Here is a 25,356-nt window from a genome sequence, read left to right on the forward strand (position 1 = left end):
CTTCATTGAAAACTTCCTTAAAGTGTAAAAGAAAACTGTTTTTATAACATACTGGAAGTAAGAAATGCGATATTGTGAGAGGGCAAGGTTTGCACATCTTGTTACACCCGTAAATTAATGGTCAGTTATTTAAAGCACATTCTATTTTCCTAAGTATTGTTGTTAATTCCTCATATGACAGTAAAGCTCTTCTTAATATTTTCTTTTGAAGTCCCTTGATACTGTTCATTATACATTCCCAAAATCCTCTCCACCATGAAGAATGCTCAGGGATGAACTACTAAGTGGCATCTTTAGATGTTCTGAAGTCTTTCAGTCTTGGATCTATGATTATTCTTTTGAACCCCTTGAGTATTTCACTTGAGCTGCGAAAAGATTTTGTGTTATCTATGGCTGTAAATTAAGTAATGGCAACATAGTTATAAATAAATTTTTAATGAACTTACAAGTACAATTGCATTACATTCCTTCTATGTAGTCACCAGCAAACCTTATAACCTTTTGCCAAATGTCGGGAAGTCATTGACCAGTGACAAGGTGTTGATTGTTGATGTGAGCGACCAAGTGCCCTACTGCATGGAGTACAGATGAAACGTCATGAAATCGGTGACCTCGGAGGGGTTCCTTCAACTTCGGAAACAGATCGAAGTCACAAGGACTCATGTCAGGTGAGTAGGGAGGGTGTTCCAAGATTTCTCACTGCCACCATCGCAAAAGGGGAGTGACATTGTTTGCGACATGGCAATGAGTGTTGTCATTCAATACGACTGGGAGATTGATGTGCAATAAACGTGGACATTTGCACCGCATACCCAATCTCAAATGGTGCTGTAGAAATCGGCAATAGTAATCTGCGTTGGCAGTTTGTCTTTCAGATACAGCATATGTAAGAATCACACCTTTCCAGTCGTATGCCATAATCAGCATAACCTTCACCCGACTGTGTTCCTGTCGAAATTTCTGTGGACGTGGCGAACCTTGGTGACGCCATTCATTTGACTGACGCTTTTAATTCAGTGCTCATAGGCTCGTGCCCATGTCTGATCAATGGCGACAATACGCTGCAGAAATGCGTCTCCTTCATTGCGGTATCTCTCCAAGTGGGTGCCAGCCAATGCATACCGGTGCCATTTCTGTACTTTGGTTAGTCAATGTGGAACCCAGCGGGAAGCAACTTTCCTCATGTTAAGAGATTTCTTCATTATGTGCCACACCATTTGATGACTCACACCAACCTCTAAGGATAATTCTCGGATAGTTCATCGGCGGTTTTTGGTAAGGAGACCGCTCAGGATGTCAATCTGCTCTTGAGGAATGGAGGGCCAACCTGTGCGTTGCAAATCCGCAGTCTCATTCTGAACCGAACAAAATGCTTGAACCCATCATGCTACTGTGCTATACTGTAAAGCATTTGTGCCATGGGCTTCCACTAATCCTCAATAGCATTCTGTTGCATTTTTGCCACAGGCAACCTCGATTTTAAGCCACGGCCACTGATCACCTTTTGAAAACATGCTTTAGAGTGATGGAAACGAAACTTCTGACTTTAACGCCACACAACAACTACCCTTCTAAGCAGATCGACTGTTTTTTTTTTTGCACTCTACACATGGACAACAGCGCCACCTCACCGCTTCCATATCCTATTTGCACATACCCTCCCTTCTGCGAGTTTCAAGGTTAAGTTGCCACTATTTAATTTACAACACCCGTAGATCACTTTGCAGCTTCCTCTTCGAGATAGAAAACATCGAAGAAATAAAATACATTTTTGTGTTGACATGTCTGATATGACGTCAGTATGCACTCTGTGCGTAACTGCACACATAAATAACACAGTATATACTTTTTTTTAAATCTCTCTCAGCTTCAATGTTAATTGCTCCAGTGAAATCAGTTTCTACTTCTGTGAAGAGAGAACTTTCAAATGCATGATTTTTTGGCAGTTGCCTTGTTAGTTGTCTGGTGAGTTTCACTGTGTACGTCCTACAGATAATGCAAGGCTGTAACTTTCTTCACTACCTGTCTGCCTCTAGGTATCCAAAATTTATTCTTGACAGGGTTATCACAACTCCTAAATGAAATGATTTTATGTGTTCACTAAATATCTCTAGTTTTATTATCTTTGAAGTTAGTAGTATAGTAGAATGTTTTTTTCTCATCTATTAATTCTGCTTGTTCAAATGACCTCTGGCATGCAAAATACCTCTATTGTCCATATATGGTGCTAAACTGTAAAGCTTCAAATCATATATTATTAAATAATTCCTCTCCATCTGTTGAATCACTGAAGTATAATCTCTCTTTACACTTGTTATATCCAATATTCCCCAGCTTCTTGGATGTCCATTGTGGTCAGGGAACCTTCTTCACAGGCATGTTTTCTTAGATTGGTGACAAACTGCTTTAGCCAAGCTGTGATTCTCAACAATTTTTCCAAACTGCTGAACTTTGCAATATTTAATGCAGTTTCTCCTACTGGAACTCTCACATAAACATAAAGTTCTCAAACATTCCCAAATTGGTTATTAGTTTTTGCTTTAAGCTTTTGCTCAGGCCATTGATCTTTAGAACCTTTTAGCCATGATGGACCATGCCACTAAATATTGTCCTTGAACAATGTATAAGCTGTTTCACCACAAATTATCTTCTCCGGAGTGTTGCAACCCTTGACAATGTTTCCACTTATCAGGCGAAGTAAAGTCATGTATTTCCGCAACTCTGTTTGATATTAACTGTTTTCACTCTTGTGGTGATCCTTTAATCAAGCATAAAAATATTTCTGAATCTGTGTAGAGGATCACTTTATCTGCTAAGCCTTCACACACGTTTGATAAATAACTTCCACAGCCTTACCACGACTAATGCCCCCCTCCGATTATTTGAAACCTAGGAAGTGACAGCTTCTTTAATGGTGCTATACTTTTTTTTTTGACATTATAAACAACATACATATACCTCTCTCATTCTCATATCTAAAATATGCCACCACTGACTTATTGCAGAAAATAAACTTCAACCGAATTACCTTTATTTAGATCTTCCACATAGTAGTACCTCATTTTTAACTCGTTTAATTCCTTAACTTCAGTGCACCAATTTTATCCATTTGTACTTTAACTCTGAATCCCACTCCAAACCTCTCTCCCATATTTCCTGCATAACTCTCTCAATTTGCAGCACAAAAGGAGAAATAAATCTGATTGGAACGAACACCTTATCTGCTGTACTTAACACTGATTTTTTATTATTTGGCAATGATTCTAAATGGCTCAACAATGAAGTAATGTTTGCTCTTAAAACAACCTCTTCAGAATTCCTTACCTGCCAACACTTTTAACTTACTATCCCTCTTGGCCCTACTTTCTTCACTCAACTCCTTCTGAATCCACAAGTCATACGACTTTTTAAAATTTGTGTGTAGCTTTCTCAAATTAGAATTCACATCTCGCAAGATAGATACCACTTCTACTGAAAGCCGGTTCAACACTTTCTACTGCAAATCATCTGCCTGCAACAAGCTGTTTAACATTTCAACACAATCTCCACTCATTTCTGAGTATTTCTTTAAAGAATATTTGACTGTTGCATTCAATAAAAATGGTGAACAGTTACATCAAAATAATATTCTGTTCATTCCATGATTTTAAAGTCCTGACTGTCATTATCAGGATACTGCAAACTTTTAAATATTGCCTATTTTCCTTTGCTATCACAATCATTAAAAGCACCTTTTCTATGTTTCCTCAAAATCTGATTTAAAATTTTTGAAAAGGAAGAAGGATATCCAAAATATTCAGATTTAGGTTTGGACCTATTTCTAAGTAGTTGTTTAATTGCAGATTGCCTCCTTCAGAATTGCTGCAATTAAATACCATTTGAACTTATACTTTTTCTTTATGGACCACTGCTTAAAATGGCATGAAATATCCCTTTTTTTATCCTCACGCTCTTGAACAATGTTATATGAATGTATCTGATAATAAAATGTTCTCTCACAAAGTTACCATATTTTTAACTCTTGCTGCATCCCGTCAAACTGTCTTTTTCCTAAACCAAAATTATTTTCCAAACTCTCTAGATTTCTTTTCCATAACAAACTCACTTCATATCTCCCATCTACGTATTGCAAATCATCTTCAAACTGCTTAATAATTTGTTTATTGCACTCACTCCTTTACGATGCACAATTAGTAATTCGTAAACTTTCCAATTTCCAAGGCTGGCGAATCTGTTCCAATAATTTTTCTTCTTCTTCCAAATCAACTTGTGTAGACAAATCTATTGAATTTTTCTCTGATGAACTTAGCTTCTTATTCTCTCTCCCTCTCTGTCACTCAATGCCCAACCAAATATGTTTTCAGACAATACTGAACATTCAGCCAAACAGTATGTTTTCCCTATTCAAAAACAGTTAAAGTAATCATTTCCAATTAAAATCTGTACCTCTACTACATCAGTATTGCCACTATCAGATATCTCAAATCCTTCTTTATGTAACTTATTTAAGAACTCTGTAGTTGACCTTTCTATTGTATTGGAACATATGGTTTTAATTTCAAGTGCTTCAATAATCAGAGTATACCCACTTTTATTTTTTAGTGCCAGTTATTTTCTTTTAAACTGTATCACTGGTTGATTTGAAGATGCAAAAGTGTGAATTCTTAATCTTTACCAATAGTTGGCAATTCTGCATTTCTAGAAATGGATTGACACACGTAAGATCAGGGACGTAGCTAGGGTGGGGCAAAGGGGGACATTCGTCCCTGGGCGCAGCATCCAAGGGGTGCCGAATTGATGACACACATTTCAGAATGAAATGTTTTCCATTCTTCGAACGCAAAAAGGGGCACAAAATCTTAAGGCGTCCTCGGGCGTTAAAAACCTCAGCTAAGCCTCTGCGTAAGATCTTTCAGATGCAGTATTGCACAACCCGACATTGAATGTGGAATTATTTCCAATAAGTTCAGCTGTTAAAGTTTGGTAATAAATCAAATTGTTAGGAATTTGTTTACTCAATTGAATGAGGAACAATGAGGTAACATTTGTTTCTTTTACTCTGTATATTTATATTCTGCACATATTTGCTGCTTTTATTTTCTTGCATGTTTGATGAGTTACACTGGCTCGCTAAATGTGACTGACATTTGTAAATGTTACAATAAGCCCATTTCACCTTACAAAGGGTTTTTTCATGACTTTTTTCTTATACAGCACTTGCACTTGAAATGGTCGTATAATGTTTTGTGTTTCTCTGTGAGACTTACATCACAATCTTTTGAGGGTTGAGATTTAGGACACAAATCACACCTATATTTTTCAACTGATGTAATAAGCATTGCTGCTAAAGTCATTTTCATTTTAATTAGAAGGTAATTTTTATGATAAATGTCAATAATTTCTCTCGCTGTTTCTTGCAAATATTTGTTGGTTAAATCCTATATTTAAACACTTTTCACACACTTCTTGCTTTAGGAATAACAATAAATCTGACCCTACTGACGCTTTGCTGGAATTTTATTCTTTACTAAACTATAATACTAAATTTTGTGGTATGTACTTATTTAAAATGGGCAGTAACATATTACCATAAGAATTAAAATTAATATGTACTGTTTCTAAGGTTCTAATTTGAATCGTTATTTCATCATACACTTTTCTTAAATTGGATACATCATTTGAATGATATACAGAGATAATGGTAATCCACTTATAGCTTTTGCAGCTGAACTGGTGAGTAGCTATCCTAAATAGTTAAATTTCTCAACATCTTGAAATGTATTGTTTTTGTGAATGGCTGCTGTATTTCATAACCCAGTGGAATTGTTTTGATTTTAATGGCATTCTGAATATATCTAGTAAGTTTTGATTTACATCTAATGATAGCTTCACTGTATTCTAAGGAATGTTCCATTTCCATTTCATATTCTTGCACACTGCTTGATACGTTAATAACTTCATCATATTTCGATAAACTCTCTAATCTCTTCATTAATGCTGAAAGCAATTCTTGCAACAGTTCTGTATTTGGATTTTCGTTTTGTAATTCATCTTCTACTTTCTTAATTAATTTTATAAGAGTGATTTGAAGCGAATTTCTAATTTTTGTATTTTGTTCAACTGTTTCTTCAAGACTAGTTTTAATTTCCAAAGATAAATAGCATGCAAATAGATATTGTTCACTCACATTGTTTCAAGATTGACTTTTAAACAAAATTAATCCATGGTGTCTTAGCCAATCTTACCGACAATCAATACTTTGAAAACTAAATTTGATTTTTGTTTTCTGCTGCTCTGTACCAAACAACATATGAGAATTATTTGTTGACTTTATTACATCAGTGGTTCTTGATGTCTTGTTGAATTCAAATACACAAACTTTTATTTTCTTTTAATAACTTTATAAATCAAAGACCGTATACAATATATTTACATAATTGTTGTATTAATATATGCAATTACAATAATAATATTAAATTTGATTAATATTATTAACTCTGTAACTGAATTACATTAATATTTTTTTGCACTCTATTTCACTTAGTTCCAAACTTCCTCACACTCTCTCAGAACTGAAACTTTTCATTAATTATGTATGGGTGGTACAGTGCCCTCTAGAGCTTTTTCCATGTTGTAATATTTCTGTTAAACTGTTTAAAGGCATGTGAGCTCTTTGCCACACTGTGAGCTTTTAATTTCTTCTATAGTATGTTCTGCAGTTTGTCAGTGTGAATGAAATGCCAGATGTAAAGTTCTCTATAGAGAAAATTAGTTTTTACTTTCTTTTTTTAGAATTTTGTATATGCTTGTGATGTATTTACATCTTCTCGTCAGTTAATGTGTAGTATTTTTCAGATGCCTTGACGAAAATTCTCATATTTTGGGAGAGCTTATTACTTTAAGAAAAAAGGTAAAATAAAAGTATTGAAATAAAATTCAGCTTTTAATTTATCAGTTATTCATTGCTAATTTTGTATAGTGTATATTTACAAGTAAATTTGAAATCAGTAACCAGTTTGTGTGACATTACTAATTGAATTTCCTGGCAAGTGGAATCTTATACACTATTTCTTGAAATTGCTACATGTTATTAGCATGCAATATTATTAATAAATAAATTCCACGACACACAAATCAGTTCTGATAAATATATTAATTTTCAAAAATCAGTTCAAAAGAAATCAGAAAATCTTGAGTCACTTTTAGCTTAAAATTGTTCCTTAATCTTCTAATTGGATCCGGCTTATTATTTTTTGCAGACTGTTAGAGCAATTTTATAAAAGCCTAAGGATCTATGAAGCGAAAGCATGTTTTGTGCAAATTTACTTTGTAAATTGGTCACTGGCTTACTTCTGTGACTGTTATAAATAGTTAATAAGATCTATAAAGTTATTCAAAATCTGTTTTTTTTTTTTTTTTTATATTTTTTTATTTATTCATTTAATTACAGTGATTCATACAGTAGTATATGCCAAAGTTGAGTGTTGTCCTGTATAGTACTTTTAAGGGAAAATGGCTCATATCCACATTACATATGGGAAAAGAAAAAAAAAAAAAAAAAAAACTAATGCAGCCAGCAGGTTCACTGGTATTTGAACCCCATACTGAACTACCAGTATTCAGCAACTGGTAGACTTTGATCATGTGTTTTGCACATATCGTGCAAAGCATTATGTCTATTTTGAAGGTAATGGGAAGAGTAAACTCTCAGATAAAATGATCTATTTCTTTTAATGAAAATTTTTCTAAAATTATCAAGGATATTGAGGCATATTTTAGTTAGTTCTACATTATTGTAATTTTTAATTTCAAAGGCCATATACTCTTGATGAACTTGAGTTTAAATGCTGGATAATATTGTTTTGGGAGACAAAAGATGTTTTTCAAAGAAATGACAAAAACTATTCAAATACATATTAGACTCATTCACTGTTCATTTTGTAATGAATACACAGTTCATCAATAGTTAATTTTTGGATTTATTTTTTTAAATACAGTCAAAAGTCTTTAATCCGGACGTCCATAATACGGAATGATCTATAATCCGGACCTCAAAGCTACAAACTTTCTGTGCATGCATCAATGCAGTTAATGTTGCGGATTGCATTGTTCCTTAATCTTCTAATTGGATCCGGCTTATTATTTTTTGCAGACTGTTAGAGCAATTTTATAAAAGCCTAAGGATCTATGAAGCGAAAGCATGTTTTGATGTCCATCAAACAAAAAGTGGAATTGCTGCAAAAAATGGATAAAGGCATATCCTTTGTTTCTGTAACCATTCTGAAATCTAGTTATCAATTTCACGCTGCTCTGCGGGGGGGGGGGGGTGACGTCACGGTGCGCAATGAACTGGAAGTTGATCTGTCAGCAATATCCTTATCTTCAGGGCAGATGTTTTTATTTTATTCGGCTTATAATTCCTTACTAAATTTAGTATTTCATCTTGAAGTACTCCGTCTTTGATATGATTTAAATCAAATTCCTTGTCATTATAAATATCACGAATACACATCAAATAGTTTTCTGGTTGCATTTTTCTAATTTCGACTGTGGTAATGTATGCTTTACGCATGTGCACGTTGAAGGAAATGTTTAATAAAGTAAACAAATAAATATTAAGATTTTTTTTTGGAAATTTTGATACCCTTTAGATTATAATTGCTCTTTATTTCATAAATTATGGTTTCATATTTTTAATTTTATAATTTCTGCATGCCATCTTACCAGATTTAAACTGATGATCTATAATCCGGAAAAACCGATAATCAGGTATCGCAGAAATCCCGACGAGTCCGGATTAAAGACTTTTGACTGTAAAATTTTTGAATTGGAGATAATATGATAAGTATTACAATTTGAACATTGTCAATCATTGAGATATCAAATTATTATTATTATTTAAATGATAAGGGAGGGACACCATGTTATTAATATTAACAAAATAATTATATACCTGCAACTAGCTTATTTCACTTAGGATTAACCATAAAATTATAATGCTCTTTTTAAGATGATGTTAATAATAACCACAAAGTTTTACAAAGATAGTTATTGAGCATGCATCTGCAAATTTTATATTTTTATTATATACATACATAAGTTTTGCATGCATAGTTACTATATATAAATTTTATGCAATTTTTTTATAGATTTAAAAGTGTATAAGAAAATATAACATATATAAACTTAACTATATATTAAGTAAAGATGTGCCATAATGTGTATTCCTATTTTAGTATACTTCATTCAGATGTATGATTATTTCTAACATTGATAATCTATGCATTCTAGAGTAAATTCCAAAATGAAGATTCAATGCTGAATAATTGTTATCCACTAAAATTCTTTATTCTTTATCTTTATTCTGGCTAATACAGGTTATGCTGAAGTGATATTTTTGTGTAAACCATTTATAAAATAATTGGCTTATCAGCTGTTTCTTTCAACATTTTGACCTGAAGATGTAAGAAAAAAAATAATTTGTTATGATATTAATGAATGACTATGTATATTACTTAGCATGCTTATGAATTAAAATTAAATTAATTTTTTTTATAAAATTTAGAATCTCTCCCCCAGGTATGGATTCATTATAAACAAGATTTTAATAACTTTTTCTGTATAGGTAAAGACTGGCTTCATTTTGTATACTTAAGTTTTTTATTTAAAATTCTTAGCTTTTAATATTGTAAGAACATATTTTCCTTTAGTGTATTTGACTTAATATAGAGGAAAACATTATTTAGCTTTTTAAGAGAATATCTTTTTTTAGCAGTAATCTTGTTTATGATAGTTTTAAGATATTTTATTTCTTCAAATTTTTAGTTACATTATGTAATTTATATGTGCATTAGTACATAAAACATTTTTTGTACATGCCTTAAAAATGTATTGGTTTTCTCTTGAGAATTTTTAATTGAATAATTTTTATGAATTTTTTTCTTCCAAAATTTAGACTCGTGCAATTGTGCATTGTTTACTACTAGTATATGAACTTGGATCCTGCATTAAACAATGCATGATTTCATAAGCCTAGGTTTTCTAACATGCTATATCATCAGCATGCTAAATTCTATGTTACATATCTATTTATAGAATAAACTTTGAAACATTATTATTCTCTAAATCTGTTTTCTCAAATATCTAGCATTCTGATTTGCTTGGATATTCTAATCATGCTTCATTCATCGCTGAGCTGCGAATGTCTAAAACAGCTGAAAATATCTACAAGTTTTTGAAAGAATTGCAGCATAAACTTACTCCTTTGTGGAATGAGGAAAGGAAATCTATGCTAGAGCTAAAAGAAAAAGAGGTAATGTCGATAGTTTATTAATCTGAGTATGCTTTGAAATGGATGCACATCACATATGTATGCTGGTGTGTATATGAAGCAAGACATATTTAAATTTAAAACTATGTTTTCTTCTTTTTTATGCTTTTGTATGTTTCATATTATGTGCAAGAGTATGGTATGCAAGATTATAATAGCTCACTAATAAGACTCTTGAATTTTTGGAAACTTGAGACTAAGTTTTAATCTAATCAAATTTTATTTGGATATGATTCTACCTACCTCGGTATGTACATTTATTAGAACATTTAGTGTAAATGGCCATTTTATAGCCAACCTATTTGATTGATAAAACTTTTGGATAGACCATTTTTTCTTGAACATTTGTCAGAAGTGACAGAATTTATCAATTATTTATCTTTCTCATCACTGAAATGATTGCCCTGATTACCACAGAAGGTAGACCGATTTCAGAATTATGGGGTTAAAAAGTACTTAAAAATATCCAAATCTTGCTCTAGATTCAAACTCATCCTGAAATTTAGACTAGCAGTCAGCCTCTATTAACCATAACATCACTCACAGAATAACAATGTAACTTAACAGCTATCTATATTCAATGATTTAATGCACTCATTTTCCTGCTGCTTATATTAAATATAAAGCATTTTTTATGAGATGTTTGAAACTCGAAAAAAGTATTTTTCTGAGATCTTTAAAAATATTTTTTTGTACATCCACTCTGAGTCTTTCAGCCATGCTCTGCTTTGCAATGTAATATAACTAGGAAATACCATTAAGAGAAGTATCCCTAATGTCACTGCCTTTTAATTCATAAAATCTAGCAAGACGCTGTAAATAATTATTGCATACTACAGAAGTTAACAATCCAGGTTTATTCAGATGTTGCTGACCGCAGAAAGCAGAAGCAGGTTACAGCAAAACTTATAAATGTAACGGGTGGCCATAATTAAACTGACAGTGCTCACAGTGTTCTGTAGCGTGATCTATTTGCGAGAATGACGCCACATTTTGTAGGAAGATTAAAGAAGACAGGGGATGAAGGATTCCGCGAAAAAAAAAATTAGTTTCAAAAGTCACCGCTAGGGGAATGTTTGCTGCTGTGTAATAGAAAATAGAGTGTTAACAAATGCAAATCAATACGGAAATAACCTTTTATTTTGCATTCAAATGAGTTTCAGTGTGGCTGCTGTTGTTGTGGACCACATATTGCATTCTGTGCACAGTATGCACAACAGCAGAAAATAACATGTCTGCAGGAATCTCCCGTACAGTCCGTGATATGTTATCCTTCAACATAGCCAGGTCCTGGATCAATCCTTGATAGATCTCGGACTTAAGGTAACTTCATAGCCAGAAGTCGCATGGGGTAAGATCAGGCAACCGAGGTGGCCATGCAGTTGGAAAGTAGCGGCTAATGACTCTTTCTGTTGTGAATTTCTGTCGTAGCATCTGTTGCACCCATACAGCAACATGTGGAGTGCATAAAAATGATTTTCCCCAGGCATTATCTTTGCTGAAGTGCCAGAATGACAAAGCTGTTCAACATGTGGCGATATTTCTCTCCGGTAACAGAACAGGTTTCCGGTCCTGTCGGGTAAAGTTCTCATAGAAGAATGTACCTAGAATATTCCGCTGTGAACCCACACCAAACAGTTACCTTCAATGAATATAAGGGAATTGCTGTGACTGCGTGTGGTGATTTGTCATCCTAAATTCGGCAGTTCTGGGTTTTCACAGTTCCATTCATGTAAAAGTGAGCCTCGTCTCCCCATAAGATTTTCCATGGCCAAGCATCATCCACCTCCATTCTTGCAAGAAAGGTGAGAGCAAAAGTCAATCGCTTATCATGGTCAGGGTACAGTATCTCCTGTACACGGCTGATCTTGTACGGATAAAAGTTGATAATCTTTCGTAAGATTTTCCATACCGTACTGTAAGGCATATCCATATTCCATAAGGCATATCCATAATAAAAGGTAATTTTATTCTGTATTAATTTGCATTTGTTAACACTCTATTTTCTATTACACAGCACCAAATATTCCCCTAGTGGTGACTTTTAGAACTAATTTTTTTTTTTTTTCCCGCGGAATCCGTCCTTTGTCTTGTTTAATCTTCCTACAAAATGTGGCGTCATTCTTGCAAATAGATCGCGCTACAGAACACTGTGAGCACTGTCAGTTTAATTATGGCCACCCGGTATATCCTATGCTTTACTGTTGAAAGACATTCCCAACTTGTTTCAGCAATAATGTTCTGATAATGGAGGTGCATCAGTAGACTGAATTTACAGCCTGTGACTGTGTAATAGTTTGTGTAGAAAGAAGAGAATTTGGTGGGGGATGATATAAGAAGGGCCATTTAAGAAGTTTATCAGTAGCCACATTATCTGCAGTTCCACAATTGCCACACATTTTTTCTAAAGCATATAAAAAAAGTTAATCTTTTTTATTTCTGTATTAAAGTTTCATATATGATATTGATGAATATTATTTTTTTATTCAAAAGATTTTGTTACTAATTTTCTTGTATGTATAATGCATATTTTAACTTATTTATGCTGTTAATTTTATTGAGTAGTAATCTTTAGACTTAGAGTAGTAATAAAAATATAACTTAAATTTGTAACCTGTATATTAACTATCATTAAATTATTTTAGTGAGTACAGAAAGTATTCTAACCGGATAAAGGTGCTTAATTATTATTCTTATTTCTTACAGTGCAGTGATTTGGACATTTCCTTTGATGGCAAATTAAATCCATGGGACTTACTTTACTACTCTACAAAAGTTGTAGAAACAAAGTATAATGTAGATAAAGAAAAGCTGAAGGAATATTTTCCTCTCTCTGTTGTTACTAAAGGCTTGCTAGAAATTTATCAAGTAGACATATATCTGTTTATTCAATTATTTTCAAAATTTATTAATTTCATTCTCATTTTGGATTGAATTTATTGAAGATTTAAACTTAGAGTGTTTGACATAGCCAATCTTCATCATTTCCTTGTTCGATATGTGTTATATACCAAATTTTTATTCTTACCCTGTCATGTATTTCTGTATGAAGGTAATCTATGGGAGCAGTACACATCAACTGCCTAATAAAACCAACTTTTCTCCTTTCCCTATTTATTATATGTACATTTGATATACAAATTTAAACATTTCCATATCATACATGTATAACAAACCAAGCTATCATTCTTTTTGTTAATCATATATTCGTATATGATTATTTGGTGCATGGAAGTGATACATAAAATGAGTGAGTAAATGGTCATCCTTTAAACTGTTATCACATCTACAAGATAACTTCAACAGAGAGTCTAAAAAGACATTCCCCAGAATTTTTATTTTTGATATATATCATTGGTTGACCTAGCCAAAAATCAGTTTCTTTGAAGAAATTGCTTGAGGGACAGCACTTCAAATGAAACATTTTCAGTTCAGTTTCAAAAAGTCTTGCATAGCTCGGCAGGATACAGCTTACAGCAAAAGAAGTTTGGTAAGGCTAGGTACCCACCAATGATAAATAATGGACAAACCCAGTTTGGCTAGCCTCACCTGTCGATAGCTGTGATGACCCCCATTATTTATCACATGAAACATGTTATGTTTCTGTAATGCAAAGAAAAAACGTTTTGCAAGGAAATTAATTCTACTGCATTTTTTTTTTTTTTTTTTTAAATAGCTTCTGTAATGAAAACTATTCTGCTGATAGTATCTCTTACATTCAACAGTCCTTGGACATTGCTAAACCTACGTAAACGTACCACTTTTCACAACAAAAATTCATCGAACAACAGCAGTTGCTTCTGAGCTACTCAAGTGGCGTCATCTGTTGATAGCTGGGAGGAAGTCCTAAGCATGCATCTCATTGGAAAAACTGAGGAGAGAAGTCAGCTGACCTCATTCTGCAAATCGTCATCATGGAATTTGAAAATCCACACTTATATTCATTTAAAAAAAATATTTACCAAGTCTAGTGCATATTGAAGATTTTACAAAGGTGAATTAACTTTATATTAAGAGTTAAAGTCTCTAAAATTCTGCACAAGATTTTTTTCAAAATGAGACCTAAATCTTTAATGATCTTAAAACAAGAGTTCTGGTTTAATCTGTTGGTCTGAGGAGAAAAATCATTAGGAGCTGGCTGTTTCAGGAGCAAGAATGGTGGATAAATATCGCTTCTCATTAAAAAAAAAAAAAAAAAAGAGTATGGGTGGTTTTTTTTTTTTTTTTTTTTCCATTATTATTTATTTTAATGTGTCTGTTACTGGGGTGGAATGGACACTTGGTCAAAGTAACCAAGTAATCTGACTTATACTTTATGCAAGTTGGGTGTTGGGTTTATTGTCTCTTAGGAGCTTGCAAGTATAAGATAAATTGTCATGGGAGCAGTATAATCATCTTGGGTTATTACGACAGCCAGTCTGTTTGTGCCCAAAGTGCTGACGTTTATAGCTGATTTTCGAATGTTCCCCATATCTGTACTTCTTGATGTTTGCTGAGAGGGACAGAAATAATCTGCCATGATAGGTCTTGTTACTTTGATCTCAGAGTTTAAGCTCTCAAAAGAAAATTAATTACATGTGAATAAGTTTATGTGTGTTTAATACAAGCGGCATTATCACTTGTTTCTAGGTTTTATGCTTGCACAAAATGTAGATATGTAGATATTTACCACAGAAATCTGGTACATGAAATCCAGGATTCCACGATAATTGAGGATACAAAAAAAGATTAATGTTTATTATTAATTATTGTTTTAATGAATAGACTTGAGAAGAATATAAAGTATGACACAGGGCTAACAGCTACAACAAAAATCACTAAAAAATTATAAACAGAACTAAATATTATTTCTTAGAATATTGAACTGATTGAAGAATTGTTTTCTGTTTTAACAGAGAAAGAACAAAATTTGTTAGAATCAAATAAAGAAATAAAAGAGGATATATCAGATGTGAGTCAATTAGAAAAGGGCATTATGTGTACTGAAAATTATAAAGAAAAGCTTTCAATTTGCAAAACATGGATAAAGTGATATCTCAGAAAGGTAAATGAAAATGAAGTGCAGGCTAGTTCTATGCATTCTAACTCTACAATATTGGGTGTGAATTTTGCTCAGGTTAAACTTCCATGTTTAGTAATCAAAAGATTTGATGGCAAAATACCTAGATGGCCAAAGTTCTGGACACAGTTTAAAACTACTATTCACCGTAATGAATCGCTAAATGATGTAGAAAAGTTTAATTATTTAAATACATATTTGACAGGTATTGCCAAAACTTCCATAAGAGATCTATCATTGAGAATTCAGAAAACTATAACAAGACAATCAAGATTTTAAAGTTACACTTTGGTAGAAAAGAATACATATAGACATCAGTATGTCTAGAATACTCAGTGTGAGGCCATGTAGGTATTTGAAACAAATAACATCATTAAGAATTTACCCATTAATATCTAAATACGAGCTTCAGCCAGCATTGGCATTAAGCCAAACTCTTATGGAGCACAGCGTGTCCCCATTTTAATGAGAGTGTTGCCAACGGATGTAGCTTTAGAATTTAACCCACTGCATGATGTCAAATAAAATAAAGGATTTATGAAACTTTTTAAGAAAAAAAATCAAATCTAGAGAATGTACATTTCTTTTAACTAAACAATGGATTCTGATAATATTTATTCAAAAAATACAGATAAATATATTTGCACTAACAAACAAATTCAAGATAAAGTTTGTATCATAGGAAAATAAAAATAACAATAAAAAAAAAAAAAAAAAGGTCAACAGCTGTAGCCTTAAACACACTTGTTGAAAATTTAAGTCTTTTTTGTGATAAAGTAATGGATGATTTATCAGATGATTGTGATAAATTTAACATAGTGCAAAAGAAGATTTCTGAAGAAAGGGAAAAAAAAAAAAAAAAAAAGGTATGTTTCTTGTGTTTGTAAAAAGTTCTATACTAAACAATTATGCAGCATTATGGTTGAATGTAATGCATTTCATAAAAGGCAACAGCGTAAAAGGGTTTTTGTGAAAAGGCTTATCCAATTATAAATGATTCTTTATGTGAACAGGCTAATTCTATTAATAACTCTGAAACAGTATTGACTTCAGTAATGTCAGAAAAGAAAGAAATTACAAATGGTAAACAAATTGTTTCTCGACAAACATTTTGGGCCATTGTTTTTGGCACAGGAATCAAAATGAAAGTTCATTTACTTGATTGAAGAAGTCAACAAATATTTAGTCCTGAAAATTTATCAAAGAAATTAAACATGCCTATAATTGGTAAAGAAAAAATAAGTTACATGCTTTTGGGGAAAATACTGCAGTGACTACAAGTTAAATTCCAGTTATGTAACATCGAAAACAAAAGTAAATGTTTCACTATTGAAGCATTAGAATCACCAGAAATTTGTGATACTTTAATAGAAATTTTTAGCCAAGAAATGAATAACCATATCCAATCTTTAAATATTGAATTATCTGATTATGAAGATGGTGAATGTAATCATCATAAAATTGACATTCTAATTGGATCAGATTATTTTTGGAAAATAGTTTATGGTAAAACAAAACATTTAATTTCATCAATGATATTAATAGATGCACTGATGGGATGGTCAATTCAAGTTCCATCATCCGTTGGAGTTTTAAGAGCTGTCCTTATGATGGATTTTGATGAGGGTGAGTTAATGTTGTCTAAGTTAAAAACATTTTGGGAATTAATATCCCTAGGTATTCATGACTTCTTAAAACTTTTCACTTCTAATGAAGAAGCTCTTCGAAGTTTCAAATCGAATTTGACTTTTAAAGAAGGCCATTAAGAATTGCAGCTTCCTTAGAAACATAATTGTGATAATTTAGAAAATAATTATTATAATGCTAAGAAAATACTCGTTTCATTAATTTAAAAATTTTTATGAGGATCCAGCCTATGCTGACTATAAATCCATGATAGAAGAATGCTATAAGTTGGGAATCGTAGAATTCAGTAACTGAACAAAATGATACAGGTCAGAATCTGATATATTATTTAACACATCATGTAATTCGAGATGATAAGAATACAGCAAAATTAAGGATTGTTTTTTATGTTTCTTCACATGCTCATCATGCTCAACAAATTGTTACATCCTGAACTGAGCTTAAACCCAGCTCTTAGAACTTATACTTAAATTTTGAATTTATCGAATTGCACTCACTTCTGTTATTGAGAAAGCATTTCTACAAATTAGTTTAGTAGAGACTGATCGTGATATATTGTACATTTTTTTTTTTTTTTTTTTTTTTTTTTTTTGTGGATAGTTGGTTTACCAGATAATGTATCTGATATTGAACCAAAAATTCTATAGATTAGAGTCCTGTCTGGCATTACTTCCAGTGTCTTTCTTTTAGCTGCTGTAGTTAAATTCCACTTGAAGCAATATTTCACTATTTGTCTGGATACTTATTTGATGTTAAATGAATCGATATTACATCAGCAATTCATTCTCAGGAGCTCTGAATGAAGAAGAAGCTTTCAGAAGTTCTAAAGAAGCAAACTACATAGGAGGATTGAAACTTTGAAAATGGAGACCTAATTTTGTAGAGCTTGAAAACCTGTGGGCTCATTCTGACTTTAAAATTCATACATCAGACTATAGAGAGATTTCATCAAAAATATTGGGGATGATATGGGATATTCAAAAGGACAGTTTTAAATATGACATCAAAAACCTATTAAACTTTTGTTTTGATTTCTGATGATACTGAACATATAATAATAAGAACTGCAGGAAGAAAATTTGACCCAGCAGGTTTTCTTTCTCCCATTACTGTCAGATTGAAACTAATTTTCCAAGAACTGCGAGTACAAGGAATTCATTGGAATGCAGAATTACCTCAAGAACTAAAGGAAATCTGGAAGGGCTAGTGCTCCGAAGTAGGATTTCTGAAGGAATTTTCATTTGCAAGGAAATACTTTATGATGAACATGGAGATGATTGAAGATACATTGCAGTTACACATATGTTTTATGATGCAAGCCATAGAACTTATGGTGCAGTAGTGTATCTCAGATTTCGAGAAGAAAGGAACATCAGCACTAGTTTTGTGATGGCTATAACCAGAGCTTCTCCTATGAAGAAACTGACACTTTTGAGATTAAAACTAATGAGTGCAGTGATTGCAGCCAGAATTGCTGATTACCTAAAAGATGTATTCCAAAGTGAGCAATATTTTACTTTGGTCAGACTTTTCCATTACATTGCACTGGATAAAAAGAACAGTGAAGAACTGGAAACAATTGGTGTCCAACAGAGTAGCTGAAATAAAACACTGTAACCAATCCTCAAGATTGGAATCATTGTAAAAGAATGGACAACCCAGCAGATATGCTCGTGAAAGGAAAAAAAAGTTTCGAAATTAATGAAAGACATTAAGTGTTGGCAAGATCCTTCATGGCTAATGTTACCAGATTATTTATGGTCTCGAAGCAATTTGAGTGAAGTTGATTCAGAGGACTTGAAAACTGAAAGGAAAACTACAGTGCAATTTGCATGTAATGACACATCAATATTAGAACCAGTTCTTGATATAGAAATTTATAATAAATTGTCAAGATTGTATCGAATTACAGTTTGGATAAAATGCTTTGTACATAATGCAAGAGCATTTGGTGAGAAGAAAGAAGATTTTTTAGCAGCTTTGGAACTGTCAGAAGCAGAAATTTATTGGGTGAAAGCTATCTAATCAAAGCATTTTGAAGAAGAAAGAACTCAATTGGTTAATGATCAGCCAGTTGCAAACATATGGAAACTTATTGAGTTCGATCCAGCATTGGATGAAAACAAACCAATATGTATAAAGGGAAGACTATAATTTTCAAAATGTGAAATGAAAGAAAAAAATCTCATGGTTAATTCCTGGAGGAAACAAATATGCAGAACTCTTAATGATGATTACATAATATTTCTTAATTTCATAATTTCTCGTTACTCTTATCATTTTTAACTTCTCATAATATTTCATTCTTGATGATTACATAATATTTCTATCCTATAATATTTTGTGTGCCCTTTTCTTTTTTTCCCTCCCCCTGTGTTTTACATGTGTTAGAAAATTTTGTTTTAAAGTGTTAAGCTTAACATAAAGAAAGATGTAACATTTTGACATTTTGTAATGATTATGTATAAAATATTTCTATTGAACCAGCTCAGTACTCCTATTGGGGAAAGGTATGCTTAAAATCCTCTTTCATGTATCTAAGTATAAATTTATTTAAAGCACTTAAACTAAAGTCAGATTTCTGGTGGCAGGATATTTGGTTAAACATATTTTTAAGTGAGGAGGTTTCTTTTTTTTTTTTTTTTTTTAACCTTTACCTTGTTTTATTTACTTGTTTCCAAAAATGTATTTAATCAAAATTATGAGAACAAAATTTCTTTTGTAAAATTGCATATTTCCTTTACTTTTATTGATTTTTAAAAAGTTTGCCAAAATTTTTTTTATTCATAATTATATTTGAAATAGGAATTACTTGGCTTAAAATTCAAAGAAATAAAGAATGCTGAAGTGTGGGCAGAAGATGTACAGTTGGTGAGTCGTCATCTTCCTTTTTTTTTCCCCCCTCTTTCATTTTTAAATTGCTTATTTAGTTTTCTTGTTTCTTGTTATTTAAAAGCATCACTGAAATGTTTCTCCCCATGACTGCTGTATTACAGAGATTTATCTCTTAAGCCTTTTGTGTGTTAAAATGGCAATCAAGCATTTCACTTTTTCCAGTAATGTAAATAACCATTTGTACTCTAACCAGCTATTTAAGGGGAACATAAGAAAACTGTTTTTTAATTTGTGTACAAATTTCACTTTTAATATCATATAATTTAATTTAGCGATCTGTTTTCACTTTAATCAGAGGATTGCAGAAATTTTTGCACTGCTTTCATTAAACATTATATGTATAATATTCATGATATACAAATATTCTTTTCTTAAAGCTTTATTCATCGTTGTTTATTCATCAAGTTGCCATCATCTAGTCAGATTTTGCACCAATGTTTATCTTTGGCACTAAGTAGCACCCAGAGAGTAACAGAAGAGTACCATTTTTAATAGTGTAATATTTTGTAGAATTTAGAGGATTTGTTCACAAAAAACTGATCCAGTTGGTTTTTGAAAGCTCTATGTGCAGTCTGAGCCATATGATGGATGAATCAAAACATCCCAACCAAGTTTCAATTTTATTTTCTGAGTCTGCACCGAAGCATGTGGTCTTGCATTGCTATTTTGGCTCAGATTGAACCTTCTTTTGGCCATATCTGGTCTTTTCGTGATGTTTTTTCAGTTTGGCTAGTTGTGACCAGTACTTAGAAGAATCAGTAAAATTTTATTTAGTGACAGCAGCTCATAGTAACATCTCATTTCAGTTTCACCTTGTTTGAAGGACTTGCTTAGGATGCAAATGTAAATCAATCTTTGAACTTCATCTGTATTGGCTCCCATGCTTTGACTGCGATGTTTTACGATTAACACTCTTCTACAGAATTCACTTTTCATTGCCAATAATGAAATGTCTAAGTAACGATTAATTTTCATTCTTTTAGAAACAAATTGAAAAGAAAAATGCAGTATTCCTAAATGCAAATGTTGCAAAATCATAAATGGCACCAATATTTAGTAGCATCTCTTTAATCTCATGGGCTGTCGAATGATTATCACTATCATTATTAGCCTTTGTTTAAATCATATTTTTGATGACAGATCATCCAGCACCAGATGCATATTTAAAAATTTTATATTATATAAATTTTTTTCACTAGTTTGTGATATAATTTTTTCTTTTTAGTAGTTAGAAAAATATGATAAAAAATACTATTTATTTGCTCATATGCTTAAAATTTAGCAAGTTATGCTAGGACTCATTGATCACAATAGAACTTAATGATAACTGAAAGGTAACTTTCAAAATGATGCATTATTTTTTTAAAAAATGCTGTGTAATAAGTCTCGTGTACCAGAAATTTGTATATGTGATTGTGTAGATAAATAAATTTAAGTAAATTTTTATGATAAATTATTTAGCTTTCTTTGCAGTATGGAAGGAATATGCATTTTATATCTTTGGCTGTGTATTAAAAGTTAAAAACAAAATAAAAAAAATGTTTCATCATATTTTTGTGTTATTAAGATGCATGTTAGGCTTAAGAGATATTTTTTATAAATGAGTGTTCATTATATAAAAATATTTATTAAATGTTTAATTTAGTTGAATTATTATAAATTCTATCAAGAGCAATCATTTAATCTTCACTTATCTTGTCACTCTGACTGTCTGTAACATTATCTGAAAAATTGTTATTGCTCTCTTAGAAAATTAAATCATCTGCAGTAATATCTAATGCTTTACTCATACCATGTTTTTTAAAAGACTGTAGTTGTTTATTAACATTTCTTCGTGTTTATCCATGCACACCAAGTGAAATTGTGAATCTACAGAATTCCAAACTTTGCTTGAATTTTGTTAAATCCCAGACTTGTCACGTGTCGTATAACTTCAGCTTAAGACACACCAAACTCTGAACCAACTAATTTTTTAAGGATAAAAATGCATTTCATAATCTAAAAAATATAGTGTTATATCTTAATTTATAATCCATTGTGAATGTCTGAAGCAAACAGATTAACAATTCTCAATTGTTCTACTCTAATTTCTCTTACATATTATATGCACTTAATATATAACCTCTAGCTTTTTTAGCCCAAAGATATTGGCCCAGAAGAGCTATTTTGTTTTGGCATTTTGTGTTGCTTCACTATAAACATCGAATCATTTTTTAAATTTTTGCCACTAAATATTAGAGCCCTGTATTATATTTAAAGAAATTAAATAATGAAGAAGCTGCATAAATGCATGTATGTTTCTTGCACTGTGATAAAACAACAATACCTAGAGCCATCAAATTTTCAATAACACAATCTTCCACTGAATATGGGCATCTGAAAGCCCTAATTTGGAATTTGTTGTATTAACTATTTAATATTTTGTGAGACATTAAAGAATTTTTGTGATTAACAAACTCATCGATTTCAAAGTGAGCAATGGCAATACTGTATGGGGGAAAAATACATTTTTATCTCCAGCGTGCAAGACTGCATATCGGAAATTCTAAAGATATGCTCGTTTTAAAATTATTTTGCAATATTGCTGTTGAATTAATAAAGGTAACATACAAAACGTCCACAAAACACATCTTTGGGCATAATGTAAAACCTGAAAGCTTTCAGATTTTATTTATTTATTTTTTTCCTGCTATGTTTCAGTTTAGTGTTGCAGATGCTCATAATGGAACACTATTGGGATATTTCTTCCTAGATTTATTTCCCAGAGAAGGGAAATATACACATGCTGCTTTATTCGAATTGCAGGTAAATATTTAAACTTTTTTTTTTTTTTTTTTCTCTTCTCTAGTTTTTATCGAAATTGTAAAAAAAAATGCAGTATTTATCTTTATTGATGAAAATTTGTAGTAGGGTATGCTATTTTTTAAACAGTCATTCCTTTTTAGCCAGGTTGCCGTAATGCTGATGGTTCACGCCAAATTCCTATTGGTGCTATGGTTGCAAATTTCAGTAAACCTTTAGCAGATAAACCTTCTCTGCTAGATCATGAAGAGGTATAATTTGATAAATTCTTAACAATAATTGTGTTATTAAGTATAACAAATAATAACGGTATTTATATTTTGGTATTCCTTTTTTTAAAAGTAGCCTTTGGCAACATTTGAAATTTGCATATAAAATTGGGTGATTAAGTGTGCCAATTTTGCTGACTAAGCTTAGTGACCCCTTTAACAAGGAAGCAACTTAGTTTTTTAATTGTTTCTCCCTTAGGTTGAAACATATTTTCATGAATTTGGACATACCATGCATCATGTATGCGCTCGAGCAAATTTTGCAAAATTTAGGTAAGTTATTAATATTTAATTTAGAAGCCCAAAATATTTTGTTTTCTTGTGTTTTGCTATATAGCAGGTGAATAAATATAACATGCTTAAAATGGTCTAGTTATGTTTCTTCACATTTAAAGTATTCAATTTGTAACCTATTTTTAGCTCTTTCACACCAGGTGCATCATACATACGTTGGCAGCAAACATTACCTCATGGCCGGGTGTTTCATATATGAAAAATCATTTAAATTTATTCTGGGGCTGTATGCACTACATGTGAGTTTTTAGCTAGAATGTTTACTAATATTTTTTGCTGCCACTAGATCTCAGTTATGGCGAAATTTATTGAAAGGAAAGTATGTTGACCTTTATTCTTCTACAATGTTTTTTATTTTTGGTATTATTTTCAGAACCAGAGCGAGAATGATAGATGTTGACTTACGAACTGGCTTTTTAACTGGGTCAGTTAATATAAAAAATGCATATGTTTTCAGTGCTTTGGAAAATTCTTTGTAGTCCAAGGGAGCATTAGCTCAAAAGTGCTATTAATTTTATTTTGGCATTTTGTATTGGTTCACTATAAATGGCATTTCACTCTTCAAACTGTTGCCACCAAACATTAGAGCCGTGCATTATATTTAAAGAAATTAAATAATGAAGGATCTACATGTTTATAATGTAGTCCTTCATTCGAATATGGGCATCTGAAGCCCAAATATGGAATATATTTTATTACCTATTTCAAATTTTGTAAAACTTTAATGAATTTTTAATTAACAAATTCCACAATCTCAAAGCATTCCTTTAACATTAACATCACATGTATCTTCAAGCATGGATATTTTATTTGTAAGGTTTCTATTTTTATATATATATACAGTCAAAAGTAATTAATCTGGACTCGTCGGGACTTTGGCGATTCCGGATTATCCGTTTTTCCGGATTATAGATCATCAGTTTAAATCTAGTAAGATGGCATGCAGAAATTATAAAATTAAAAATATGAAACAGTAATTTATGAAATAAAGAGCAATTATGATCTATAGGGTATCAAAATTTACAAAAATCTTATATAACTTATAAACTTAAAAACGTCACTTATTAAATTGCAGCATACCATAAAAGCTGTTCTCAGCAACTTTCGTTTTGCTTTCAAAACTTTTACATCCATATTTCATCCAGAAATATAAAGTCGCAGACGCCAAATTTACTAGGTTGCAACTCTCAGGGATATAACATGCAGGTTACAAATTAAATAATCACAGCAGGGATTATTAATATAAAGATTTAATATGGATATCTCACAAAGCTAAAAAACGTTACATTACTCTATCAAGTGCATACATATAACTGAGTTAAAAGGGAATTTCCCCGCTTAGTTCGCAGTTAAAAAAAAAAATAAATAAGAATAATAAAAAATAGTCCAATCAGATGCGGAGCTCCGTGTGTTGACCTTCGCCGATCCGTTACATAATCGTCTGTTGTCTGCAGCAGCCATCTCCAACACTTTCGCCTTGTGGATCCTTTACATATTAGTAAATATATATCGGAAATTCTATTTGACATAATCAAAAGTTTAAGCTTACTTTTATAAAATTGCTCTAACAGTCTACAAAAAATAATAAGCTGGATCCAATTCGAAGATTAAGGAACAACGCAATCTGCAACATTAACTCAATTAGATAATTTTAGCTTAGCTTATACTGTTCGTTATACGTTAAACACGCATGGGCACATTCATATTCACAGCCGTAAAGGTGTTACGCACATGCATAAACGCCTATGCACAACGCATGCGCAGAAAGTTTGTAGCTTTGAGGTCTGGATTATAGATCATTCCGGATTATGGGTGTCCGAATTAATGACTTTTGACTGTATATATATGTAAAATAAAAAAAAAATTACGATGGCTTTGCTCTTTGCGAACCAACAACCTTTAATTAATTTTCTGTAGAACATTCGCGCCTATTACATAACCTCCTCATATAAATGCTGCATCATAAGTTTTTCTACATTTTTCTAGAAGCTACTCTGTTACATAACCTTTCATATAAATACTGCGTCATAAGTTCTCCTACACAGATGCCTTCTCGCCTT

At 31.8% G+C, this 25,356-nt stretch overlaps 1 protein-coding gene across 2 annotated transcripts in view; it reads left to right on the top strand.

The window, feature by feature from the left end:
- LOC118187678 (thimet oligopeptidase-like) overlaps positions 1-25,356 on the top strand; it is a 93,890-nt gene that overhangs the window by 49,125 nt on the left and 19,409 nt on the right. For both annotated transcript variants that reach the window (XM_035357948.2, XM_035357946.2), the window contains exons 6-12: positions 6,856-6,910; positions 10,148-10,312; positions 13,037-13,198; positions 19,842-19,907; positions 22,632-22,736; positions 22,877-22,984; positions 23,202-23,275. In XM_035357948.2, the coding sequence (XP_035213839.2) occupies positions 6,856-6,910; positions 10,148-10,312; positions 13,037-13,198; positions 19,842-19,907; positions 22,632-22,736; positions 22,877-22,984; positions 23,202-23,275 (735 nt within the window). The remainder of the gene's footprint in view (positions 1-6,855; positions 6,911-10,147; positions 10,313-13,036; positions 13,199-19,841; positions 19,908-22,631; positions 22,737-22,876; positions 22,985-23,201; positions 23,276-25,356) is intronic.

Source organism: Stegodyphus dumicola, chromosome 9, assembly GCF_044657685.1.
Source record: "Stegodyphus dumicola isolate Sdum_Otavi_A_Nest chromosome 9, ASM4465768v1".
Lineage (NCBI taxonomy): Eukaryota > Metazoa > Arthropoda > Arachnida > Araneae > Eresidae > Stegodyphus > Stegodyphus dumicola.